The sequence below is a fragment of the Meriones unguiculatus genome, chromosome 5 (assembly GCF_030254825.1).
Source record: "Meriones unguiculatus strain TT.TT164.6M chromosome 5, Bangor_MerUng_6.1, whole genome shotgun sequence".
Classification (NCBI taxonomy): Eukaryota; Metazoa; Chordata; class Mammalia; order Rodentia; family Muridae; genus Meriones; species Meriones unguiculatus.
Window position 1 is genome coordinate 129,372,769 of NC_083353.1, and position 27,793 is coordinate 129,400,561.

A 27,793-nucleotide genomic window follows, 5' to 3' on the forward strand; every position below is an offset into this window, starting at 1 on the left:
AGACCTCACTGTACTAGTGTATTGAAGTCAGACGAAATTGGAGGAAAGAAAGAGTAAGTGACAATTTGATAAAACCTAGAAATTTTCTCATTCTGTTTTACCCCTACCCCCCATATCTGCCTGAAATATATATAGCATGAAATATATATACATATATATTAAATATACATATATACATATGTATTAAATCCCAACAGTTAATTTTTTAATAAAGACGTTACTTCAAATATACTTTACAGTTTATATGTAATACGGATTGCTTCCCAGATTCTGAAATTTAATAGTAAGTCGAACAGTTAGTGTATAAAATAGGTGTGTGTTCTTGGGCCTATTAATTCCTACAACTTTTTTCTGATATTTTAGAGTATCGTGTTTTTCTTCAACAGGAATGGGTACTGATTATGATGATGATATAAGATCTATCCTCCTGGCTGTACATTAAATAGCAAGGAAGGACCATTCCTGGCCATGATTGTTTGCATGTGTAAATAGTGGCATGGGGGGGGGTATGGTAAAACTTTGTGTTTGGAGCTGCTTGAACAAATGGTGACACATTGTGATCAGAGCTGAATTAGTTCATTCTTTGTGGCAAAAAGGGGCTTGCTAAGCAAATTGGTAGAATAGCACATTGGAAGACATGTTTATCCTGCTTAAGAAAATGTAACCCATTTTCCAGAACCCTCAGAAATACTATTGCTTTGCCTAATAATTACAGTGCTTATAAAATGGATCATCTCCAATAGCTCTTAGCTTGCTTCATAAACTTCAGAAAATGGATTCTTTTTAGAAAGCATCTATTGTGGACTGAGACAAGCGGACTGCCTCCTGCATGCCTTCGCCTCTATCAGTGTCGCAGGTCGCAGGAACATTGCAGAGTTACAGAGAGAACAGCTAAAATTTGGCAACAGTGACAGCAAGTAAAGGTCTCAGTGAGTGGAAGTGGGAGACTGAGAGTGTTGAGGTTACAGAAATGGGAATCTTTTCCTCAGTGGCTGAGCCTCTTCTGGTTGCTTAGGCCTTTGGCATGAAGGGGAAAGAACAAGAACATAGCATGGGGAAGAGAGGCTCTAAATTAAAATACTGTAGGTTGCAACTAAGGGCGTTTTATTTTATATATATAGAGGACATGAGTTTTGCTCAGCAGTTCATATTATCCTTAGAAATCTGATAAAGCTGCTTCAGAGAGCCTAAGTCCCAGCCCTAGATGCTAGCTTGTCCCTACAGAGCATTCTCTTCACAATTGCTACAATGGCGATTTCTTCTCAGCATGACGTTGTTTCCCAAACCTCCTGTGTTTCTATGCTGCTTTCTGTGCCCCAGGTGGCTGGCAAAATGAACTCCTAGATGCTCAGAGAATGGTCATAGCTGTTTTGATGGCCCCAACATCTTCAAAGCCATTCAGGGGGGAGAAAGACAGAGCGTGTTCCCTGCCTGAGGTGTCAAGGATTGTGCAGAGGCCTAAGGTTCATGTGGAAGCATTGTCAACAACAGTAACTACCAAATTCACATGCAAGATAGAAGTAGGTGCAGGCAGAGGAAGACAGCCTCTCGGGCTAAACAAATCGGTAGTTGGGGGATATCAGTGCTTACAAAAGTATCTGAAGTAGAGCCACACGGCAGCTTAATATCCCCGTCCAACATCCTGGACTGGGCCTGCATTCTCAGTAGTTAATTCTCAGTTCCATGGGCTTTCTTCACCTTCCTCGCATCATCCTGTTAGTGAGCAATTGCACGTTGGCAACTGCTCCGCCTCCATTTATGTTTGCAGTAGCCTTTGCCTCCGTTAGCAGGTACTACTTCAGACAGACAAGACCCAAACCAAGGATAACTCCAAACCCTCCAAGTGTGACACACACAACTACCAAGACAGAGAACACACAATGTGGGGAGCAAAAATGGCCCTTTTTGTTTTTAGCAACAGCTTTAAAAACTGAGAACTGACTCCAGAGGCAAAGCCATTTGGTTCCAGCAGTACCTTGCGGGGGGGGGGGGGGGGGAAGCGGTTTATGCTCCTTAGTGCTCTGTGAGCTGACAGTAGGAGATTTACCACCACACGCTGGGATAGATTGTGACTATAGGGTGTAAGAGTCCCAACCCCCACCCAGTGAAGAATGCTAGTGGATATCCAAACTTTTGTCCCCAGTCAGTGACACAGGAGAGCACCTGGTGTTGGATCCCTGTCTGAGGAATGGCCTCCTCTTTGAACAAAGCCCTTAGTTCTCAGTTCAAAGTCTGTGTCGTGTTTCATGGTCTTCAGAGGATGAGTCGTCGGAACGTCCCTTTGTCTCATCACAAATCAACAGTTAACCTTCATAAACAAATTGTGCAGAGAAACACGGTATAATAGATAAAGAACACGTTTGCTGTTTTATTGGTGCCTTGCACGGCAGTAATACTGAAAAAAGGAATGCAAAACAAACAAAATAAAATGAAAACAAAACAGAAAAGCAAAAAAACAGGTTGGTGGGAACCCACATTTTTTTTTTCCCAAGAGTACACAAACTCCTGTTTTATTCTTGTTGTGGCATGAATGATAACATAAAACCAAAAAACATGAAAATATACAACTTATATTACACTATGTGTTATGAACAAAATAGAAATCTATAACTCTATGTTATATTTACACAATTTTTTCTTTTATTAAATTTCAAGTGAGATGGTAATTTGCACATACTTTGTTTTAAGCTCCAGGCATTGATTGTCTCTTTACTATTTTTTTAAATCATTAAAAAAAATACAAACAAAACTTTTTCACTTGTGAAATCCAAGCTGTTAGAAAGACTAAGTGCTTTAGAGCCCGGGGAGCTGAATAAATACTGCCTTAGTGGACCAGTGACAGACACAGGGGAGGACAGGCACCATCAGGAGGAAACCCAGCATGTCATCTTCAACCTGTGGAGCTCAGAATTAAATACTGCATCAACCTAGCTAAAGAAATGCCTGTGCCCCAGGAGACAGAGGGATAGATCAACCACTTTAAGTGGATTCTGTATTTTTTTCCCTTGCAGATCTCATAAAGTTTTTATTTCACTATTAATTTGATAGACAAATATTTTTATAAACCTGTTTGTAAATATACAGTTATTACAATTCAATAATTTACCCTTTAAGAGGAAGGAAAGTATAGTTATCTCTGAAGTTTTTAAGTGACATAGAAGAGGGTTCTGATAACACCATCAGCTTCTGCAGTTTATGAAACGATCTGAAAATGCACCATGAAATGGTAAAGATAATTTCCTCGAAGCAAACTAAGGTAAATCGTACTTTAGAAATCAAACATATGAAGTGACTGCATTAAAGAACACTTTACACTTTAATTAATATTCATTCCCCATGGAAAGATTTGGTTCCAACCATGAAAAGTGTATTCATTGGGAGGGTTTTACACAAAGGTAAGTCTTAGCTAGATACCAAATGAACTCCAGAGTTCACTTGACTAATTTGGGTGAAAATACACTGACTGTGTGTGTGTTTCCTGATTGTAATAACTAGCCAAATTATCATTAACTTACAAACAACTTTAACCTATTTTATCCAGTAAATATTTTTCTTAGATTTATATCAAGCATGACTATTTTTAGAGGTTCGATTACAAATATAAAAAGAAGAAATTGGCAATATTACTTTTTGGTGTTGGTATAAATGTGTATGAAGGGGAAGATGGGGGAGGGGCAGAAATCTGGGAGTGGCTTAAACAGAGAAGCAGGAGAGAAGGAAGGAGGCATGCTGTTGCTAACTTTGATCTTTCCATTTTATCTTGCTTTCTCTACCATATCTTATTTGGACATGTGAGGCATAGAAAGAATTTAAAGTTTTAGGATCCTTTACAAAAATTATCACCAAATCAAAGGCCCAAAGGACAGTGTGTTAACAGAGTTAAATTGCTAGTCAAAGCACCTTTTATTTTTATTTTTTCCCAAGTGACTTCAATGCACTTTAAACATTAATACAATTATCTTTATGTTTGTTGTCCCCTGGGGAAAACTCTTGGGCAAAGCAAAGCCAACATCTACTGAAGAAAATGTCTGAACAGAATATGGCATGATATTATGGACTTGCTTTGTAGTTTTGTCTGGGGAGTTCAGTTATGGAGACAAACTCAACTAAACTGGAAAGTTTGCTCAGATCCACTGCTGTGTAGGGTTGAGTTTTAGTCATGGATGCCTTCAGTAGCATCTACCTGGAGCTAAAACAAAGTATTCTTGTTGCCCAAGGTCAGGAAGTGAAAACCAAGCTTGTCTAGAATGTGCTGTGAAACAGGAACCCAGCACACATGAGTGGGGAACCCACGTCAGTCAGGAGAAATTTGTTAACAGACACAGAGAAACTTTTTTTTTTTTTTATAAATCTGTTTTCACATTGTATCTTATAACGGTATAAAAACAAGTGTCTATTTTTTTTTTCTTATTCAGAGTGCTTCAAAAAACAAAACAAACAAAAACAAAAAAAAATTGGCTCTAGATAATTGGTAATTAAATAACTAAATGAGAGAAAAGAGCATAAGTTAATTAAGATTGAACACGACCCTCCTACTAATTCACCCCTTCGTATTAAACACCAGAACTGATGCTACTGGGACCAAGACTGTTAACAGAGGAAGTTACGGGTGGAGAAGCAAGTGTTTGGATGAGTATGTGTGTGTATACACATACAGATGTGTATGCATGTCTACCAACTGGAAATAGATATTAGTTTTAAATACCTAGCAACTTCCAAATCAGAGCGGAATAAAATAGAAAGGGAGAAATAAAATAAATTATACATAATTTACTAATCTGGGAACAGCTGACCGTTATTAATTATTATTATTATTATTACTATTATTATTTTATCATAATTTTACAACACTAGCAAAAAGAGGCAATTCAAATGAAAATACAGTCATAAAACAAAACAAAACCCACAAACAGAAAATAGAACCAAACCTCTGACATGCAGGTATGATCAGCTCCTCCAAGCAAAACCCCAGAGCAAGACTTCTGAGAGAGAGAAAAACAAAAAGGAGTTTTCTTTTCCTTCTTCTTTTTTAGCTTTTTCATGTGGGAAAATCAAACTTGAGGGATGGTGTTTGGCAGGGCACAGTGGAGTGGGTGGAACACCGGAACACATCTGCCCACTGTCTAATCTTTAAATACAAACGATGGTGAGCGACAGGAGGTGGCTCTGCGTTTGTCCAGTCCCTACTGCTGTCCTGGCCCTTTGGTTGGTGACTGGAATCAGCGGTCTGTCACCACTGGCTGTTGCACGGAGAGTGTGCTCTGCAGGCACCAGCGAGTGACCTTTAGCAGATTCAGATTGCAGTGGAGGAGCGCACTGGGAAGGGTGCCTGGGTTCAGCTAGGCTCCATTTGTGACCCCACAGTGAATGTTAACCACATCCTGGTTCTTAGGGCATCACACAGACAGCCCACTTGTGAAATGCAAACAGTCTCCGACCTCATGGTGTGGAGAGATGAAAAGAAAATCGTCTAAAATCATCAGTTCTGTTTCCTCATCAGGAAAGGATGGAATGTTGGAGACATAAGCTAATAGCATATTTCTGAAAAAATGGCCAAATAGATTCAGTCAAAACAATGATCGTTTTGCTCAAAGTTTCAACAGAAAAACAAACACACATACACAGAAATCACTAAGTAGCAAACATTAGAAAAAGCAAATATCCAGGGAGAAGGAGCCTCAGGAAGCATTTGGCTGGTAGCTTCCATGCTTGCACAGCTCCACGCACGGGGCCACGAGGTCCACCTACTAATAAGCACTAGACATTTAAAAATAGAATTTCTCAGCCCTGCGCTTCGTTCCATTGTCACTGGAAGTGCAAAGTCGAGGTCAGGGTCTCTTCTAGACCACTTGCTTAGGAGGGGTGGAATTCCATGCCCACATGTGGGTTTTGCTCACAATGGCCCAACATTATTCCCTAATAGGAATGTATCTAATGTACCACAATCACACACACACACACACACACACACACACACACACAGAAATCCAAGATCAGAAAATACTTTTTTTCTCTCTAAATTTCTATGTCTCTCTCTCTCTTTTCACCTGAGAACGGCACCTACAGTTTCCATTAAAAAAAAAAAAACCTCAATCTCACCAGTTGCTGGTGTATCAGCTCTTTCCAGGGACTGTCTAAAGGTTAACACTGTCCTAACTTAGGAAGGAATGGGAGAAAGGAGGGATAGAAAATGAAGTTGGTGATCGCTTCAGCATGAATTTGGCACTTGCTCAAAGATGTAGTGTTGTGTGCGAGGGTTGGAGGTCTCCAGGGAAAACGATTGGTGTAGAAGCAAGGAAGGCAAAAACAGGCTCTTTTTTTCCTCTCTCCCCCCACCCTCACACACAGGCCTCCATCTTTAAAGCAGAGAGATAGAGAGGGCGGAGGGAACAAACACCCATCTTCCCTCTTTCCGTCAGGTGCAAGATAACACTCAAAAGGAAGGAAAAAAGGAAAGTAAAAGGAAAAACCCTGAACCACCTCCCCCCCAAACAGAACAAAACAAAAACAGAACTTATTTCTTTTTTAAAAATTGTAGCACAAAACAACAAAACACATTCACAAGCCACTTGTTGGCACTGTGTACCTGAGTGAGGATTTCTAGTTATAGAACAAACAGCCATAAAGTTTATTTAAAAAAAAAAAAAAAAGTTGACGGGTGAGACTTCAGTGCTGGGGTGTAGCAGCTGAGTTACTGGCTTTGTTTTACCCATAGCTTATTTCAATCTCTTGCTGTTGATGTTTGCTTGTAATAGATATATTTTTTTTTTCCTTTCCGAGCCTTTTGAGGCTGAGGTCTATTTGTCAGCTGATGTCCCAACTATTTAAGACTAACAGTTAAAATAACAGTCAGTGTATGAGAAAGTTAATGTGCTTGGCCACTGGAAGGATGGAGGCGCGAGGGCTTCCTAACGTCCTCAGCTCACCGCAGTCTGTCGGCCCTCATCAGTTGGCTTGTCCTGCAATATGGTTTTCGCTGTCACTCCCGTAGTCCACATCTGGGTCATCCTCTTCCTCGTCGTACTCGTCGTAGATCTCTCCGTTCATGTCCTCGGCCTGGATCTCCTCTTTGATGTGAGGCTCCTCTCCCTTCGCTCCATAAGTGCTCTGGATCACGGGCATGCCAGGCTCCGGGCTGCTGGACACACTGGAGTGCTCCGAGGGCAGGTGAGGGGATGGCATTCCTGCCATGGCGATGGCACCGGGGTACACGACACCAGCAGTTGCGATGGGGATCTGTGCCTGTTGCCTGTCACAGAGAGAGATGGGGAGAGTTCACAGGAGGTCTCGGCGTCACGCTGGCTCAGTGCCATCTAGCTGGAACGAGCACTAGCCCACTCACCCAACGTGCTAGGGTGACATCCTGTGTTGATCCTAATGCCTTATCTGCCTACATAAGCCTCATCAGTAAGGAGGCATTTAGAATTGCCATTTGACAATTAAAATAACTCCACCCTATTGTTATTAGGAAAAGTACTGGCTCAGAAAGGTTAAGCAAAATTACCTGAGACCCTGACACCCAGCTGGTTTTGCCTCCGCTATGAAGGAAGCAGGAGGCTTTGCTTGTTTTCCCTACAGTGGAGCTTAAAAGTACAATGGACAAATCTCTAAATGACTTAGAGCTTTCAAAATAATGTTACCAGCACAGGTACCGCTATCGTGTTGCCACCTACCATGCCTCACAGACACACTACCACAGAAATTACCCACAGCGACACACTTGCTTCCGTCAGCCCACTCCTGAGACTCCTTAGAGCTTTTAACCTGGGAACTCCATTTTCTCTAAGGCCCAGGTTTGCTCTGGACCTTAGAGATTGACTTAGATGATCCTCAAGGGATTGGGGGGCTATATGGCAGGTGTGGTCCCTTTTCTTTTAATATTCAGCCTCCTTCTGACTATATTTAGAGTGCTATTTGCTCTCCTAAGTTCTCTGGGTCTTACTGCTTCAAGTATGAGAACTTTATTCCTGAGTGTCTTGAGAACTTACTGTGCCACTGTGCATGGCTTCCCTGGGGGAAGCAGAGTCGTACATCCCCAGGGCAGGTTCTAAGTGTGAGATGGAGCTCTCCTGTCCATGACCTTGCTGTGTTCTAAATGTATCTCTACTGTATGAGAAATACACATAGAAGACCGGTGTGTGTGTGTGTGTGTGTGTGTGTGTGTGTGTGTGTGTGTGTGTAGCCTAGATCAGCAAGTCCACAACATTCAGAAACTGATTCTTTTGCAATCCTGGTTAGGTTGTGTTATCTCAACCAAGCTGCTAGTGGTGAAACACTGGAAGTCATGAGCAGCATCCAGGAAAAGAACTGGTAAGGTTCAGTCAGACCTCTAAGTTTGTAACTGCAAGCATAAAGACTATATTTAGGTTTGAAGAAAATCTGCTTTCAATGAAGACAGGATAAAACTAATAGGAGAGCCAGCAGCTTGCGGGGGATCCCCTTCTCAACAAAGAGACAGGCATCTGTCTGTCTATATATTATGCATATACTTGGGGTTACATATGCTATGCAAAATAAAGACTGCAGGTTCCTTTCAAAACGTTTGCAACTAAGTAGCCAAGGGTGGGGGGGTATTCCCAGCGGACACCGGGAAGGTGGCCCTCTGCAACCAGGGCGGAAGGCGGCCCGTACCCGACGTTGAAGTACTGCCGCATCTCCTGCCTCCGATTCCGCATGATGGCCTTGTACTCCCCGATGCGCAGCTTCTTGCCGTCCACCAGGCAGGTGCGCTTTGGCCTAGGCTTGTACTTGTAGTCCGGGTACTTCTCCAGGTGCTGCTTGCTGAGGCGGGCCTGCTCCTCGTAATATGGCTGTTTCTCTAGGTTGGTCATAGCTTTCCAGCGAGATCCTGTGGAGACAAGGAGGTTAGGATGCCAATTTATAGTGTTTCTAAGAATCCTAAAATAAGAGATGTCATGGAGAACAAGAAAGAAGTTGAAAAAAAAAAAAACATGTTGGGCAAAATCCAGAACTACATAAACATGTTTCTGATTAGCAAGATCAACTCGAAAGGCGAGATTTCGCAAGAGCAGGGTGTCTGCAAAAGAATTATGCACCCAAAGACAGACGTGCTGGGCAATGTAGCATTTTTGACTTGAATGAATGGTTAAGCTTGTTTATTATGCACTGAAAAGCTCAAGAATTTTATAAGATGCAGTTAAACTGCTAAAAGCTCCATGTGAGTTCATCACATGTTGTGAATCTGTGACTTACTGAGTCTTTGAGTACTTCTGTGTGAGGGCACATGCTTATCACAAAAGTTCACATATCCCATGGTTTCAGGCCCTCAGGCATCATCTAGGGAAGAGCTTAGAAGAAGCCAGAACACTGCAATTCAGGCAGAGGCAGCACTCTATACTTAGGGATGGAGAGGAGCCCTCAGTGGGGACAGTTTTACACACGCTACAGCGTGGCGTGGATGGGGAAGCCTGTCTTTCCTGTGAGAGCACCAGCAAATCTGTCACAAGTGTTTTAGACAGATTGCCCCTCAATCTAAGCAGCTTTTATAGTTTCATTTTATTCCAAACAGAAGTCAGGTTAGAGTTCACATAGCAGAGTTGCTTGTTTTTCATTCTAAACCTTGTGTTTGTGCAGCATGGTCAGCTATTTTAAGTACAGACCCCAAACTCCACCTCAGGGTACACTCGTGAGCAAAGTGTGGGTGGGGTCACATACCAGATATTTACATTATGATTTACAACAGTAGCAAAATTACAGTTATGAAGTGGTAATAAAATGATTTTATGGTTGGTTGGAGGGGTCACCGCAACCAACTGTATTAAAGGGTCACAGCATTAGGAAGGTTGAGAGCCACTAACTCAGAGCAAAACCTATTTATCTTATCTCAGGACTGGATACAGAAATAAGACAAGTCAATGAGACTATCAAGTAGTGAAGACCTTTTCCAGTTTTTTTTTTTTTTTTCTAAATTATTTCTTCTCTAAAGAAAGGAAATGCTTAGCTGGGTGTGCTGGGGGAGGTGGGCAGAGGCAAGTGAATTGCTGTGAGTTCAAGGCCAGCCTGGTCTGCAGAGCGAGTCCATGACAGCCAAGGCTACCCAGAAAAACCATGTCTCAGGAAAAAAGAGTGTGAGAGAAAGAAAGGAAAGGGAAGGAAGGAAGGAAAGCAAAGAAGAAAAGAAAACAAGAAAGGAAAAGAAGAAAGAAAAGCCATGCCCCGAGGTAACCTGCTTTGGACTGACAGCCATTTTTATGTTTCCCATCATGTGATCATATGCATGATGCTGAGTTGGCAGGTTGGGAATTAAAACTCCCTCCTTTACTTCCTACAGCATATTTCCCCAAGAGCACCCAGTCTTAAGCTATATTCTTAAAAAAAAAAAAAAAAAAAAAAAAACAAAAAAAGGGCCACATAATAATTACCTTTTTTCTTTTACTTTTAGAGTTAGGGTCTCTCCAGGTAGCTCAGGATGGCTAGTCTCCCTGCTTTATAATATTGCCAGTGCTGAGGTGACAGGCAGGTACCCACCAGCTACTCAGATGACACATTCATTCATTCATAACTATGAATTAATGTCCTAAAGTACCGACTGGATACAGCAGCTCAAGTCTATCTTAGGACCATGCAGCCTCAGTTTGGAGGCTCATCCAGTTTACATCTTTAAGAATTCCCCTGGGTGAGGACGGCCAACTGGCAGGTTGATTTCGGTGTCAACGGCTTTCCAGCAACCATAACAGCTCGTGAATATGCTCCCTGAGGATGGTGGCAAAGGCGCTGTGGTAGGCCACCCCCTCCCCGCAAACAGCTCCTTGGTTCGGTTTGCACCCACAGCCATGCACAATGGGGAAGGGGCCTGCTGTTTTCAAAGGCCGGCTCTTTGCAAGGGAATGCCTTCTTATAACAAACGAGTAAGTTGTACGCTTTTGTTTTGATGTTCTGAGTAGAGAAAATAAGGAGCCTTCGCCTTTTTTTTTTTTTCTCTTCTGAGTCTGGTGTAGGCTTCGGGGGAGAGCATGAGCTGAGCAGCAATGTCATCTCCATGGGGCATGTAATGAATTTGCACATTTTACTCCGACTACTGTATATCTAATCAGAAAAAGATGTCCCCCAGTCCCTGATCTAGCGCCAAACAGTAAAAGGTGATTCCTTATGTTAACAATTTCAGCAGAATGGCTTATTAAAACCAGATTTTAGGGTATTATAAAATGCTTAGAAGCCCTTTAAAATGTCAACTAGGATCCCCAGAGACTACGTAAAATGTCAACCCAGCTCAAGCGCCTGTTTTAAGCAGAATGAATTAGCAGCATGCTGTCGGAGGCTGTTATCCAAAACAATCGGTAAAGAGAAAAACATTCAGCCTTCTTTGTGCTTTTGTATGAAATAGGCCATTCAGAACCATCTTGAGACTATTTAAAGACTTCATATTTATTTAAAGCTATAACTAGAGATTGAGGCCCCCAAACTTCAGTGTTTAATTTTGGGGTGACTAAAATGCTGTGTTTAATTACTATGGCTGTAGGCGAAAGGCTTGGGTGGGAGCCATCTTAGGTGTACCCTGTAATGGCAGAGATCACATTGTAAGTCTCACCTTAAGTCAGAAAGGGATCATCCTAGCCAGTTATTGCTGCACCATAAAGAGTTATTGCTACATTGCCTAAAAAATGTTTTAAAAATCTTTTAATGATTTTTAATTAAATTGTGTGCCTGTGAGTGCGATTGCTTAGGGAGAGCAGATGAGGGTTTGGATACCCTGGACTTGAAGTTACAGGTGATCGCGAGCCTCCTATCTTGAGTGCTGAAAACCTTACTCAGGGAGCAGTTCCTAACCACCGAGCCACCTCTCCAGCCACCCAGCATTTCTCTAGAATTGTAACCAGCGAGAAGGATTTAGCACCACGCTCACTTATCAAGTGATTCCAGATGAAGCAGGTGTGGTATGTTCAAATTTGGAGAATTCAGCTAGAAACAGTGCCACACTCCTTTGATCCTAGTATTTGGGAGGCAGAGGCAGAGGCAGAGGCAGAAGTGTCTCTATAAAGTTCCAGGCCAGCCTGGTCTACAGTTAGTTCCCAGGCAGCCAGAGCTGCAAAGTGAGACCCTGTCTTAAAAAGCAAACAAATTTGGGTAATTTATGAAGAAGAGATGATGATGCAACTGAAGGAAGAAATAGACGGAGATGGCACATCCATCGAGGTCCTTGTTTCACTCTCGTCATGGCCAGCATTTTACTCTGTACGAATGTGTTTTTTCAAAATGGAAATCCTGTTTTTGCAGCTGAATGCCACTTGCCTTTAAGTCAGACAACATGCATGTATTCATCTGAAAACTATTTTAGAAAAAAATATTAAAACCTACATGTTGAAGTGCATGTGTTTTTATGGGGTCTGATCACATCACAAGCACCTATGACCTGGGTGGCATCTACTACCTTTGTGGAGGCTGCAGGACTATACATCCAGAAGAGTGCATTTTAGTTACTACTTGTAGGCTAATCAGTTCTTTAACGCACCCTCAAAGATATTGCTTTATAATGTACATGTAATTCCAAGGGCATCATAAATGTTAATAAACCTTAAAAAGTAGTTTGTATGTTGTTACTTTTTTTTTTCTGACGGAGCTAGGTGCTGAATTCTTATTGTCAGAGAATGAGCAATGTAAAATATGCCTTGCTGTTCTAGGGCATCGTGTTACCTGGAGATAAAGATGAGGTCAAAGACAAATGGAGAATTGAACCTTCATTTCTCTTTAGCTCTGCCTGGTCCTTGTTTTAAATCCATCTACAGTCAGTCTTTCTATATCCTGTGCCCTCCCTACCCATCTTCTCTGTGTACATGAGTGTCCATGCTTTGGGGTGAATGTGTATCTTGTCTTCTGGTACACCGGGAACTGAAGTGGAAGGAAAAACTTCCTCTCAAATAAACTCAAAACTATGCCATGTTCCTAAGAGTTACCAAAGGCACCTTCCATATGTAAGGTTACTGAAAGCAAATGAGTGGGGGTTCTAAGTCGTATGTCCTCTCCTCCCCCAGCATACCAGGCACAATAAACAAAACTCAAAGTTCTTAGAAATTCTTATGCTTCTGCAAAGGATGAGAGAGAGAGAGAGAGAGAGAGAGAGAGAGAGAGAGAGAGGGAAGGAGGAAGACCTTTATGTCCAGTTCACAGATGGAATGAAGAAATGAAGGTCATTGCTAAGCATGGATGGCTCACATGAAAGCACAGAGGATTTTACAATAGTGGGTGTGCTACTCCTCCAGGGTTCCTTACAAATTGGGCACATGTCTCATTGCTGCTCATGGGTGGTTTGTTGCCTGCAGGGCCCTTGGTGATGGTGCTAACAGTTTGGAAAAGCAGAAGACAGGAGCAGCTTGCCTTCTGCACCCGTGCGTTCCTCTGAAAGCACAAGACGGTGGAACACGTCCCCCGGCACTCGCTCAGTCTCCACGCTCTCCTTACCCAGTATCTTGCTGATGTTGGAATTGTGCATGTCGGGAAAGGCCTGAAGGATTTTCCTCCGTTCGTCTTTCGCCCACACCATGAAGGCATTCATCGGTCTCTTTATGTGTGGCTCGTTGCTGCCACGCCCCCTGGACTCCCGGTAAATCCTTGACTCTGAGACGCCAGCACTTCCTAGAAACAGGGAACGGCAGCACGCGTGTCAGTGTGGGGACTTGGCAGGGCTCCTCCCCGGTGACTGCTTTCCTAGTCTATTACAATATCTGAAAACAAAAAGTCCTTCTGATAATGGTGCTCCCAGTTCCGAAGGCAGATGCTTGCTTACGAAGTGTCTGTGATAAGCCTGCGGCAGCAAATCTGTTTGTATTTTTAACCCAGTTCTCATTTCTTCTTGGGCTTTCAAAGGACTACGGACAGTTTCAGCGTTTACTTTCAGGAGTCCAGAGGAAGCTGGGGTGTATCATTTTTGGATTCTATGGGGTTAGAATGTGATAAACAGTATGAAATTCTCATGGGTATGACAGGATGGGCTAGGAAGCACAGAGGCTGTGAGATCCTGAAGTATTTGTACCCCCCCTTTTGTTTCCAAGAACACATGAGCAAAAACACGCTAGACAGAATTTTGGTCAAAACAATATAAATACCTCATTTTAATGTGGTTGCGTTTCCTTTCAATCATATATCAATAATAATGAGAGGGCCACCCTACCCATAAAAGACACTGGCTGGTTGTCAGAGAAAGAGCCAATTAATGAGTCTTTAAATATTTTTTTCACTGAATGTTTTTCTCTTAACATGTTATCAATAGAAATCAATGGCTGGTTGCATTTCAGGTATCAAGGGTTTCTGCTGACAAAAGATCCCTCTTCCAGGTCACATTGAACCTCAGGGGGCTGAACACTCCCTCCTTGGGCCTCGTGTGGCTTCATAAAGCATCTCTGTCAGAGTAGCTCACAGCCTAGAAGCAGGGATGCCTGAGTTCAGGCAATGAGAATAGGGAGCCAGGAAACATGGCTAATCTTCCCTCTTGTCATTACACACACACACACACACACACACACACACACACACACACATACACACAGAGCACACACACACAGAGCACAGTGCAGCAGAAAACAGATTCTGGGGGTTGTTAGTGCTTGCGCCACCACCACATCCTATCTTTTCTATTTTAATTCCCTCCCATTCATTTGTATCCCATAATTTGAAGAAGCAGTGGGCAGACTATATTGCCTCTATACAGTGGGCATCTCTGTAGAAGCATGGTCCAGAGCTCAGCATCTCTCTAGTACCTTGCATGGCTCACGGTTCCTCATGGGACATGCTCCTTGCTCAGTGTACACTGGAAGCTATTTGCCTAAGAGCACTACTACATTAGGCAATGGAAACACAAGCTTTGCTGCTGTGATGCTTATTGCCAGGATATGTTTTATCATGCGAGCATAACTTAAAATTGATGGAATGTGTTACGACCAGTAATTGCCTCTCGATTGACAAACAGCAGTGCTAATGCTCAACAACATCTTTCTGAAACGTGTTTGTAACTAGGGAATGATCGTCGGCACATCTGCTGTTTCGGTTCTTACACCTTGCAGCAACAGAAGCCGTGAGAGCAGCGGTATGGGACTTCATCAACTCGAAGTAGGCTCTGTGTGTGTATGTAGGCCAGGTTTATTCTTCCTGGGACGGTAGCAAGAAACAGAAGGGAAAGGCTGCATGTTGAAGTTAGACATCACTCTCGGCTAGCTCTCGGCCGGTGATAACTTTGATGGCCGGTGAAGTGTGTGCTGAGGAGTCACAAGGACCCTTCTCTTTTGCAGCCTGTGCCTCGGTGGTTTGCTGAGAGTCCACCTTTTTCAGGCCTGCAGCAAGACAGGGCCACTCACGTCCTAAAACTCAGGGTCCCTGGCACTGGAAGGGGAGCCGAGTTGGGGTCTGGTATGAGAGAAATCACACTTTCTTCTTACACCCTCTTTGCTGTCTCGGGTGAATTGGGCCTCATCCTGACTGCTGGCTGTGCCTTTGATGTGACACAGACATGAGGCACGGGAGAGCTGGGAGGAGCTGCTGGATGGAGTGCTGCCTAGATGGGGTCTGGATACTGGGTTACCGTAGGTACCTCCAGCATGGAGACAACATAGTAGATAAACAGACAGGAAATGTCTAGGGCATGTCCCCTGAACTATGTGTTTTGCTGATAAGGTAAAACAAGCTAATATTAATGCAGTTCCACTAAGGTTGGCACACGGGAAGTGAGGAGGAGAGGCAGGGTGGCTGCTAGGCAAGGGTGTTGGCTTTGGAACCATCGTCTTAGATCTACGTCCTGCCTCTGGCACTGACAGCACCCTGTTCCTGGGGAAATGATTCCAAACTGCTAGGGCCAATCTCTCTGTCTGCAGTGGCACTGACCGACCCCGTGTGAGGGCATAGAGATGAGCCGGGAGAGCGGCTGAGGAGTGCCTGGCACATGGGGACTGCCCAGCGAGCCTCACTGCGATGGTCAGGTAGGCAGTGACCTTTCTCCCTGTCCTTTTGCTGTTTTAAGCAGCTCTAACTACACCCTCCCACTGCATCCTGGATTATGAGTGAGTAATCGCCACAAACCGTCGGAATCTCCACTCATATTGAAATCCATCATTCCATGGCTAAATTTTCCTTCTTCATTCTGTTTAACTGCCAATTGCTGAGTCAGACTCTCCAGTGTTGTTTTTTCCTTAAAAAAAAAAAAAAAAGAAGAAATTTAAAATGAGAATCTTGAAACTATAATTATTCAAAAACATTTCTCCCCTTGGGCCATATATAATAAAATTGGCTTGGGGAGACATGGGATATTGGTTTATTCACCTTTGCATGTTCAACACAGCACACTGCAGCAATTAAGGAAAATAAGCAGCAGGGTGTCTGAAGGAACTCTGACTCTTTCAAACCCTTACAAAGTCTTGGCATTTAGGCTTTGTATCCCTAAAGGAACGAGGCCTGGATCCTGGGGGGCCAACTTCCCCAGTCACGAAAATGCACACAGACATGTCCCGTCACCAGCCCGTTCTGAATTAGGAACCCCTGGCTTAATTTTCCCTCAGAGAGGAGACATGTAGGGACAGCGTGCGGCCTAGAGAAAGTCTCCGGTGGTCCGGTGACCGACTGCAGAAACGGAACTCGGAGAGCTGTGTCCCCCAGTTGCCACCCCCCCCACATGACATCGGCATTGCTCACACAAGGCTAATGAAGACACTTGAATCTTCCTCGCTAACTGCTTGTCAAGGCTTCGTACACCCAGTGGAAGTGTCTGTTACTTAGACCACAATTTGATTTGGATTGCTCAGCCAAAATATTGAATCTGAAAATTATCTGAGATACTACAGACATAAATTCCATGTCAAGGTCACTGAGTCATGTAAGAGCATGTGCTGTGTGTCTTGTGTTTGTGAAGAACTTGGTTTTAAAAACTAAATGCTGCTCGAGAAAAAAACTTGATCTCAAGAAAAAAACTACAATGCTTGATCTCACGCTCAAGACACTAAACTGCTTCCAGATTAAGAAACCAGTGGGCTTTGAGGACAGAAAAAACAAAAACCACGCAAGGAGAGGCTGCTTGCGCCCCTCTCAAGTTTTCCGGCCGTGCTCTTCTGATAAGGTGATTCCAAGACAGCGTCAAGAGAGGCAGCCATTGGCTTCCGCAGCTTCTGCTCCAGTCTCTTGACGATTTGCCAGGCTGTTGGGGAGAAGCTGTGAGGAGGCTGGTGGGTCATATTCACCACAGAGCCACTCCCCACGGCAAAATGTTCGCAGAACATAAACAGCCACTGGACGTCACTGGGTTGTGGGGAAAGCAGCCCAGCAAATGCTGTCACAGAGCACCGACGGGGCATTGAAACCCTTAATACAGTACAGCCTTTATCTTGGAGACCTCTGACAATAGTACAATTGTAAGAACTAGATTAAAATTTCTCTCAAGTCTGTGGCCTTGGAGCTCTGTACTCTATTCAGCAAAGTCTGTATCTGACTTGATGGGAAAAACTTGCGTTGTCTATCAGCATACAAGGGAAGCTAGTTTACAGTCACTCCCACAGAACCACACGGCACTAAAGCGAAGTAAGTAGACTCTGACCCAGTTTGTTTTGGGTTTGTGATTGCTACTTTTCACAGCTTTGTAACCTCTGGATTTCTTTTTTTCTTTTGCCCGAGGGAGTCTCCTTATGCATTCAGCAGAACTCAGGTGCTCCAAGGATATTAGCTTATAAACTGTTTTCAAAGTTAATGTAGCCATTAGTAGACAGTCACACACACACACACACACAAGCACGCACACACTGGCCTCCATCCACATATGAGAACACCCTGGTCAAAGAAAACATCTCTCCACTTCTTTGAAGGATGAACTGTGTACACACAATACCTATCAGATTTTAAGTTGACATAGAAATAACACTATTGTCTAGAGAATTGTCCCATTTGGAAAGTTTTTCAAACAAAAAAAAGTAGCAAAAATGGAGGCAACCATGTTAGAAAAAGAATTAAGTGTTAAGTGTCTTCTAAGTCCACGTCTACAGGTGACCTGCCGACCAAGATGCTAAAACTAAATAAACAGGGAAGCTCTGGTCAGCGTCTGTGGCACCTCTAACTAGCTGCCTCAAACGCACCAGGCATATTGAGATGACGCAATCAGCCTTCCCAGAGTCGTGCCCTCCCACTGGTCAAGAAGTCGTCAGGCAGAGAAAGTAGAGAACAGCATGGCCAGTTCCACATTGTCACTCTTTCTATCGTGACTCTTAGACATGTGAAGAGGAGAAGGAAGATGTGACTGGAGGGTCCAGGGTGTGTGCAGTCTGTTGCTAGTGAAGACAGAGGAGAATCCCAATTGGGAAAGCAAAGTGTCTATAACCCCACGCAGAACCCAAAGCTACCGTTGCATTTTACACACGTTTCCCAGGAGTCTGGGTAGATAAGGCATTTATCCAGGAACAGACATGGTGAGGACAGCATGGGGATCAACAAAGGAATGAGCTGGATTTAGCATCGTTCCCATCACAAAAGGAGTGAGGTTCAGAGGAGAAAGACTCAGTCAAATGTCATCAACACTGATGACGTGATGTAGGCTTCCCACGGCCTTCCTGTCAATTTCACATATCCTCATTATCTGCCTCTAAAGCAGTGGTTCTCAACCCGTGGGTCACGACCCTTTGGTGGTGGTGGGGGTCAACCAACTTTCACAGGGGCTGCCCAAGATAATTGGAAAACATAAATACTTACGTTACAATTCACAACAGTAGCAAAATTACATTAGGAAGGGGCAACAAAAGTAATTTATGGTTGGGGGTCACCACGACATGAGGGACTGTACTAAAGGGTCACAGCAGGAGGAGGATTGAGAACCCCTGCCTGAAGGGGCTGACACGACTGTGTGCTATCATTTCCAAGGTTTGCTCATTTGAGATTATATTCTTTATTTTTAATGCTTCCTTTTACTTTCCACACTTTCAAATACTGCTGAGAATAAAAAAATAAGTTGACCTTCAGTCCTTAGAATTAAATCTTGCCTGAATAGAATCAGCTTTGATAAAATAAGAAGATAAACACGAAGGAGTGGGAGCCAGGTGGGGTGGTCACAGGCCTGGTGGTTCCGGGTTTGGGGAGGCTGAGGCAGAGGGGCCACTGTGAGTCTGAGGCTATCCAGGGACACACAGTGGGAGGTAAAGTGTCCAGAGGTACACAGTCAGGCCCTGTCTGTTGTCTGAACAAACCAAAGACAAGAAAGGCTGACCAGGTGGCCTAGAGGTGTGGAAAGCACACACAGAAATTTGGGGAACAAACTTTGATGGACAAAGGTCATGATTTTCTACCAACTTCATAAACTCTTTTTCCCTGGGATCAGATTAATAAAATGATATCAATGATAAATTTTATAGAATTTGCTGCGGCATACCTCAGCCTTATGAGCAGTTTTCTAAACCACAGATGCAGGGTACTTAGGCTTTTCCTGGCTCTTGATACTATTTAGTAGGGGATCTGAAAGTTCCCTCCCCCCATGTAGTCAGAAAGAGCAGCAGCAGCAGAGAGAAGAACCTTTCAAAATGTTGGCGAAAGTCCCTTCTTTCTGGGGTCATCACAGAGTTGATGAAAATAATTCCAATAAACAGGTAAAAGTAGAATTTTGGTGCAACTGTAAGTATGAGCCAAACAAAATGACCCATAAATATCCCTCTTGATTAAAAATGAGCATTTGAACAGCAACCAGATCTCTTTTGGAAACAGAGTCCTATTTGGCTAATCAAGTCTTGTGTAAGTCTGCAGGTTTACTCAGACCAAGGGGGAAATGTTGAGTCAGTTCAAGATTCGGTGAGACTTTTCCTGATCTTATGTTGTCCTGAACAAAGATCAAGATGATTGTGTCTAGCCCTCAGGGAAGGAAGGTCACAGCTGGAGTCCTGGCACTGGGGCAGTGGAAGGAAAGACTGGGGGCCCAAGGACAACCTCGCCAACATAGGGAGTTCCAGGCCAGTGGAACTACAAAGTAGTCCTGGATATCCCAAAACTAAAGGAGTGAAAGAAAGCTATCCATCTCGACCACAGAGCCCCGGGGCTGAGGCTCTTGGAGCCTTTGTGTTCACCCTGAGCAACAACAGCCAGCCTTGGGCTGTGTGGCCTTTTCTCTGACCAGCACAATGGAAAAGAGCATTGAGTTCCTAGCATATGACAGCAGACAGTGTTGGGACCCCACAGGAAAGCCAAAACATACCTATACTTTCTGTTGGATTGGCAAAAGGTGCCATGGACTGACAGGGAAAGGGACATATTAAGACGAGAAAGTCTTTAGGTAAGACACTTAAGGCATCCTAGTCCAACAACCCTAATTTTAAAATAGGATTGAAACGTGTGGGGAAGTAAACACTAAAGGAAAGAAGACAGGGACAGCATGCGGGGGTCACAGGAACGGCTGTAAACCTCAGTTTCCTTTGGTAAAGACAGGAAGAAATGTGATGAAAATAAGATGAGTGTTTTCAGAAATGATGGAATTCTCTCCCTTTTTGATTATCATCTACAGCAATGTATTCAGTGTGTGTGTGTGTGTATTTTTTTCCTTTTTCATACTTAGGAATGAGTTCAATTATATGTCTGTACTTAGCCAAAAACCAGAGGCTTCCTTTCATTACTGTTACACCAAATTATACACAACAACTAGAAATTAATAGACAACACAAAGAACAGAGTCCATCTTTGTTGATCTTCCACGGTGCAGTCAAAGCAAAGGAGAGCAGTGGCTGTACCTGAAGGTCAAGGCCTTTCTTCAGTTCCCTGGGCTTAAGTTAAACAGCACACAGAGAGATAGGTCCTCCATCCCTCTCAGAAACCGGGATTCATATGGGCAGTGAGCATTGCTCCCCACCAGGCAGGCAGACACAAGGAGTGAGCTGGGCTGTGGGTCAGCTGCCATAATGGACGTCTGTGAAACGCAGCTCCCAGAGCTAAACTCGTAAAAGGCACAGGCGTGTAATGACAAAACAGAGTGCGACTGTCAAATGTTGACTGGGTAGCAGCTAACCCCCTGGCTGCACTCCTTCTTCCCTTACTTTTTTAATGGTCTACTATACCAATGACACAGAGAATAAAGAAGTAGCAACAAGGTAAAAGAGAATTTTAACCCTCCAATTACATGACCCTCACAGCACAGCAGGGACATTAGGAGATTATTCATAACATCAGGACTTATCAGCTGGGGATGTTTTCATGTGCTTGCATGAAGAAGTTTTGTGGATGTCAGCCTGAGCTTCACTCTTGCTTATTGATCACTGTGCGCTGTAAGATAACCATCCACCCACGTAAACTAACAGCACAAATGGGAGAGAAAAAAAAAAGAAGAAGAGAACCATAGAAGTATATGGGCCTGCCAATCAAGAGGTCAGATCTGTGCCTGTATGTCCTCTGGTACAGTTAGGTAGAGAATTAGCCTTAGCTAATTCTTCCCCACCCCAAGCCCCAAGGTTGAGATTCAGGTTTGATTTTTGTTGTGCATATGGTCTCCTGGTTTGAAACCTGATAGCCAGCTTCATGACATGTTTGTTGAAGTGTAATTACCTCTACTCAGAAGGCCTGCTTCACCTGGCAATGTGGTCAAAAGGAAACCCTACGGGAAGTCACGATTCCTTACAAAGTGACTTCAAGTTGAAAGTCAATGGAAAAGTCAGAGTAAATCACAGTTTCTATGTTAGCGTCAAGGTTCAGCTTAGCAATGAAAATTGCAAAAATGATTTATGGAGACAACTGATAATCCCTATTAATAATTTTAAAATTAATTGTAAAATGTGAGACATATTAAAAAGGGTTATGAAGAATATTCAAAAGCTTATATGAAACACTAACTCTGATTTTCATGAAGAAAGAACATCTGGGCATGAAACCTACACACTTGGTGCATGTTTCAGAAGCTATTGCTGTGGGTAGACAACACAGTAACAGCACGGAGCCAGAGTGTGTGTGCTAAGATCCATGTTACAGCGCCTTCATTTCTGCAAGAACCGGAATAACAGAGAGCTGTGGTTAGGGATGGCGATTGCTTGGACCTAGCTCAGGCTCGGATTATCCTATCAATATCCTGCTTGTCATGGTTCGGAGTGTGTAAAGGCCCTGAAGAAGTTTGAGAGACGGAAAAGAGACAGCAATCGGTGCCTAAAATGCTTTAAGTGGCTTCCTGTTTTAGGAAAACTGAGACAAGTTCTTGGTGGGGCATAGAAATTTGGCTGTACGTGGCCAACAGAACACTGACCAACAGTTATGAATTTCAGGTGAAAGACTCTGAATGAAGGTCACCTCAGTGATGGAGCTGTGAGCCCTGCTATGATTCTGTAGGATGTTTCATCTCTGCGGAGGTGTTTGGGTGTTGGCCAGTGGACCACATTAGAGATGCATCCAGGGTCACATGGCAGGTCAGGCTGGTGCTGTTTCCTTGTCTTGGAATCCAGAAAGCCTATGCTCTTATCACCAACCTTGCTACACTCCGAATGGCAGACGTAAGGCCCTTTAAACAAATGTATGCATTCGTGCATTTTCTCTAACTGTTCATCATTTCTCAAAAGCTACTCACTTCTCCACTTCAGCCTTGCAGGCAGGCACTCCATACAGATGGAAATGCGGGACGAAAGTGCAGGTTGTACGTTTATAATCATTGTCTTAAGTTCCAGGAACAGGCTGTGAGCAAAACAAACAGGGGTTCTTCAGCTCTGTCCTCTATCTGGGAGGGTGCTTGTGGACTGAGGCACTTCATCGAAAACACAGTTGGCTATCTAAGTCTAACAAGACTAATTTATTCTTTGACACAAAAGCCGAGTGTGCCACTCACAGAGAAGTATGTCAGAAATAAACGATTCACCACAAAGCTGCACAGGAGCACTGCCCCTCAAAACTGCGACGTTGCTCGCTTACCGTCTCGGAGTCTGTGGTGCGCGTGTGAGGAAGACAGGAGGCCACAGAGGAAACACTGAACCCAGGACTTCACACCTCTGTGTGCCCGGCCAGTCAAGATACAACCAACGTCTAAGAGGAGGTTTGCTGCTCTTGCACACCACTGCAGGCACACGTGCTACTTCCCACCAGAAGGGTTAATGGGAAACGCACGGGTGGCCAACAGAAAAGATAATATAACTCTCACTCTGCATATGACATGCCTGGGTGTGTGTTGGGGGTGCACGAAAGCATGTATAGAATTAGAATGCTGGGCATGATAATTGTTTTATAAAGAATGTGCGCCTCACGCACTGGAGTACAGAAACGGACTGGATTTTTCTCTTTAATTTTTCCTTTGCGTGGAATAAAGGCTATGAAACTGTCAGCATTCTTATGAATGTGACCTGAGTAGCCAGCATTTACTTCGGTTGGATAAATTGAATTAGACTGTGCTATAGAGTCATAGGCCCGGTCCAGAAATGCTGGGTGTGATGAATAGAAGCCGGCACGTTATGGTTATAGTTCACTTTTCAATTATATGTGGTAGTTTTAGGTGAAGAGGAAAACAAAGATTAAAAAAAAAAAACACTTAAAATCTCATTTTAATGAACAGCAAAAACTTTACTCCATAGTTTAGCAGAACTGCTGGGAATGCAATGTAAATAAGATTTGCTATGTTCTTACTGGTTTTACTGTTCTTTCCTGGGAGAGGGGCCAGTGTAGGGAGAAGGGAAGAGCTAAGAAGGGAGATGAGCCAGAAACAGAGATGGGTCTGGGCTGTCTACTAACCTGGGAGGTGCCAACCTATTACATGTATTTCCTTATGTTTCACGCTTTAAGAGACTCTACTAAGGCATATGCATTCCCAACAAAGGGACACCAGCTGAGCATATAGGTACAGGGTCCTTCCCTAAAGTCCTTGGTGGTCTATTGGAAAAAAAGAGTTTAAGTGCAATGCCCCAAAACTGATCCAGCATCTGAGTTCCTCCAGTCTTCTCAACAGTCATCTTTTTTATTTTTTCTTTTAAAGAGCATGTGTGGAAACACTGAAAAATGTGAAGGCACAAAATACAAACCAATAGGCATTATCCATTACTGCTCCCATGACTCCTGGGAGGAGGTAAGGATTTCTCATTTGCAATAGAGGGGTGAGGTGTGTCTGTAAAGATCTTACGGCATCTTTTACAATCAATGCTAAAGTTTGATATTTTTTCTTGATGGCTCTACTTCATGCTGGCAAGGTCGACTCTAAGAGGTCAACAGGGAGTGGGTGTACTGCGTAAGCGGGTGCTTATGTTTATCTGTGTCTTCCTGCGGAAGAGGCTTAGGGAGAATGAGTTTCCGGAGGATAAGGGGATAGACGGGGAAGACTGGCAGCAGCTGAAGCCAGTCTTTGCTTGCCTAAAATCCAGGGCCTCTACATCGGCAGGTTTGTAACCGCATCACCTTGGTGCAGACGCTCTTTAGATCGTTATGTGTTCCTCTTCTCTCTGCTTTACCGCATGTGCTCTCTGGCATCCAGAATGTCCTCTCTGCAGTGCTGCCAGGGACGCTATTATTAGCATCTGCTCATCCCCGGAAATGAAGGGACAGTTTCAATCACCAGGATGGCAGGGTGGGAGTCGCTCTGCAATCCCAGTGCGGCACATCTCGGGAGTCTCATTTTATCGGGCCATTCTGCCCTAACCTCTCTAACCAGAATGATATAAAGAACACAAGACACTCTGTTTGAAAACATGCACAGCTTTTCTAGGCTTGGAAATTAAACCATAAAAAGTTTACTGAAAAAAAAAAAACCTTTAAAAAGCTCCTTAAAAACTCACAGCATAATTGCTCCCCACCAGGCGTGGGCACTTGCTAGCTGCATGTAGTGGCACGGTGACAAATGTATCAAAACTGAGTGCAGGCTTTACTAGGAGAAAGAAAAAGTCTTCCACTGGCCATCTGTGAAAATAAGGCATGTGGCCATTAAATGCAGAGGCTGTAAATATACACAAACTCCATGAAGCAAATGGCAAAAAAGGACCAAACTTCAAACTCAAACAAATCAAAATGTTTAATGCATAGTTACCACTGCTGGAGGAAACAGCTCTGATCTTTGCAGTCTGTAAACTCGGCATGTATTTCAATTAAATACCCCCAGAAAGGAGAGAGAGAGGGAGAGAAAGAAATGAAAAAGATGCAGAAGAAAGCCGCCTAGAACAAAAGGCTGTAGATGGTCCACACTCAGTTTCCAGAGACAACAGCCCCTTTACCTGGCACTGGCTGTCAAGGATGGGGATCGCAGTTATCAAGAGGCTGACACAGAAGAGGACGGATGGGCGATGACATAATTCCAATGTGCCTTTTTTTTTTTTTTTTTTTTTGTCCTGCCTTTTTGAAAACTGGCTGTTCTATGCTGATAATATTCACTGAAGGGTTTCTTCCCGCTCCCGTCCCATAAGAAGGGTTCTCTGGTTAAGAGGCTGAGAAGCAGAAGGTTTTTTAAATGAAAAACGAAAGCAAAAGAGACCTGAAGTTCAGATGGTGCCACACACATGGAAGGCTGGGCTGGTTTCTCTAACGATCACGGGCCCAGATGGTACGGCCCCGACCCATGCCGTATATACACGTGCGAAGGACAGAGACTCCCATCAGAAAAAAGCGACGATTCACCTTTGGACTTTATGTGCCTTTTAATTAAAGTCACTAAGTCATTAAATACAAATGTAAAGATTAAGGTAACATTGATGCACTTTCATACAAGAAAAATATTAATTGCTTGTGTTACTTCTGTTATTTTAATTGGTTCCTTGGCAAATTCTAAGCACAGGATTAAAAAGATCAGGTTCATCTCTCTCCTCTCTCTTTCTCTCTCACACACACAGCTAATAAAATCTCCTGATTTAAGTTGCAGACTCAGAAGGCTCTCCCTTCTTTCATCCTCCAAAGGGCTTACTGGCCGAGCCTACCTCCTTTGCAATGCTATTCTCTAACAATTGACAAATACAGTCCCAATTTTGCCTCTATGATTCATTTCAGCTCACAGCAATATTTACAACAGCCGTCTAGAGACTATTAATTGAAGCATCTTCCACTGAGTGGAGATGCCTGCATGCTCCTTCCCGCTCACTATTTCAAAGGGATGCCCCAGCTCGGAGTTCTCGCAGGCCTTCCCCTTATCTCTGGAAGGAGCTTGTGTCAGATAACTCTCCTAGATTTCACTGTGTCTGTTTCTGAAGCACTCACACGCCTGCCTCATCCATTAGATGGCTGGCGAAGCCCCTGTGAGTGTGGGAAATATAGATGTAAAATTATCACAGGGGCACCATCGGATGCACTCACTGCCACTTGTAGCTAATGCTCTCAAGCCACACACTTTTTTTTTTCATTATTAAATACCTGCATTAAGTCAGCCTTGGTCACTGTCAGTTCAGGTTTGTTACTCTGTTAGAGGGAGAGAAATGGGTTGGCAACAGCAGAAAAGAAGACCCTGAGGGGGAAGATCCTAAGTGTGACAGGAATAACACCAGCCTGTTGGCAGACGACCCTGCCTCTTCTTGGTAGGGCTCCTGGATCTGACGCCTATCCCTCTCAAGAGAATTGTCATTTAGAAGAAGCGCATTACTGACCGCCACATCCATCTCACTCTACAGAAAGTGGCCAAGGATTTTTCCTGAGCTTTGCGGGCATTCTCCTAGCAGCTATTCACAATTATAGGCTAATTCCCAGCAAGTATAAATGTTGCTAGGACAGGGAGTGTAGGCCATGTTTGGTAGGTAAATTCTCAGCTTTCAGAACAAAATGCGTACATTTACACGGTTGCCTTCCTTACTTTGCATGAGAAAAGCAGGACAGAAGTCTGTCTTGGCACGTATGGAGGCATGGATTCTAACACTGTTTTCCTGCTGTGTCCACACTTTAACGTTATAAACCATTGTGAGCTACGGGTGAGCCATGAGGTGTGTGGTGCTGGAAGAGCGAAGGGGGAGGGGAGGTGATGAGTATGAACAGCAACCCCGCCTGATAGGTACACTATCTGAGACCTCCAGTGGCATTTTTATGGTGTGGCAGGGTTGATGCCGGCCTTTCCTACCCAATACCACTAGACACTTCCTTTTTGCTCTACAAAGATCACCTCTGATGTCAAAATGTCCCCTGACCTCAGGAGAGAGATATCCTCCATTGCAGAAAAGGATCTGGGACCAACGCAAAGCACTCTACTTGCTCTTGACCAGGAGCCTCCTTAAATTCACAGACCCACTTGTAGCCAGTGGGATGCCTGTGGTGCTGAGGGAGGCCCAGGTGAAGGGAGAGTGACTTAGCAAAGAGAAAATCTCATCTCCCTGAAGTCAGCCTAGGTCTAGGTACACCAACTGTCTTGTGACCCAAAAAGGAAAATCAAGAGTCACAGCTATTTCAACCCAGATGCCATGGAGCCGATAACAATGGGTGAGCAAATCTTGCATCTGAACACTCTTATTTTTGATAGTGATTAAACACTGTTCACGTTCCTGCACTTAGATTCCCTCCTGCGAGTTGAAAAATGTGTTCCAAATACATGACAGCACGGGGTTTGCTCTTCCCAGTAAAACTGTATTTGGGAGGAGAGAAATGATATGGCAACCTTCCGGTCAGCCTCTCCTGTCAGGTATGTGCTGAAGTCTACTGTGGTCAGACTGCTTGCTGGGATCAGCACAATACCAAACCAGGCTCTTGTGATCTGCCTGGCACACAGGTGCTGCCAAGTCCAGGCCAGGAGCCTGCGAGCCCCTTGCCTGTGCCGTCAAGACCAAGCCTCATCTGTGTCGAGGAAGCACAGCTTTCAACCCTCCTGTTTCTTCCTACCTAGAGGCGTCCATTTTTACCCTCAACACTGGGGTTTGTATACAGTGTCGTCTGCAGCAGAGTTCTGTGGCAGAAGCTAACATTATTTGAATATACAATCAGTCTATAA

The 27,793-nt window shown here is 43.8% G+C and overlaps 1 protein-coding gene across 11 annotated transcripts in view; it reads right to left on the reverse strand.

Annotated features, from left to right (window-relative positions):
* Positions 1-2,341: 2,341 nt before the first annotated feature.
* Sox5 (SRY-box transcription factor 5) overlaps positions 2,342-27,793 on the reverse strand; it is a 915,630-nt gene continuing 890,178 nt past the window's right edge. For all 11 annotated transcript variants that reach the window (XM_060384462.1, XM_060384461.1, XM_060384460.1 and 8 more), the window contains 4 exons: positions 16,024-16,132; positions 13,417-13,590; positions 8,632-8,848; positions 2,342-7,249 (listed from right to left, as the gene is read on the reverse strand). In XM_060384462.1, coding sequence (XP_060240445.1) covers positions 6,946-7,249; positions 8,632-8,848; positions 13,417-13,590; positions 16,024-16,132 — 804 coding nt within the window. In that variant the 3' untranslated portion in view covers positions 2,342-6,945. The remainder of the gene's footprint in view (positions 7,250-8,631; positions 8,849-13,416; positions 13,591-16,023; positions 16,133-27,793) is intronic.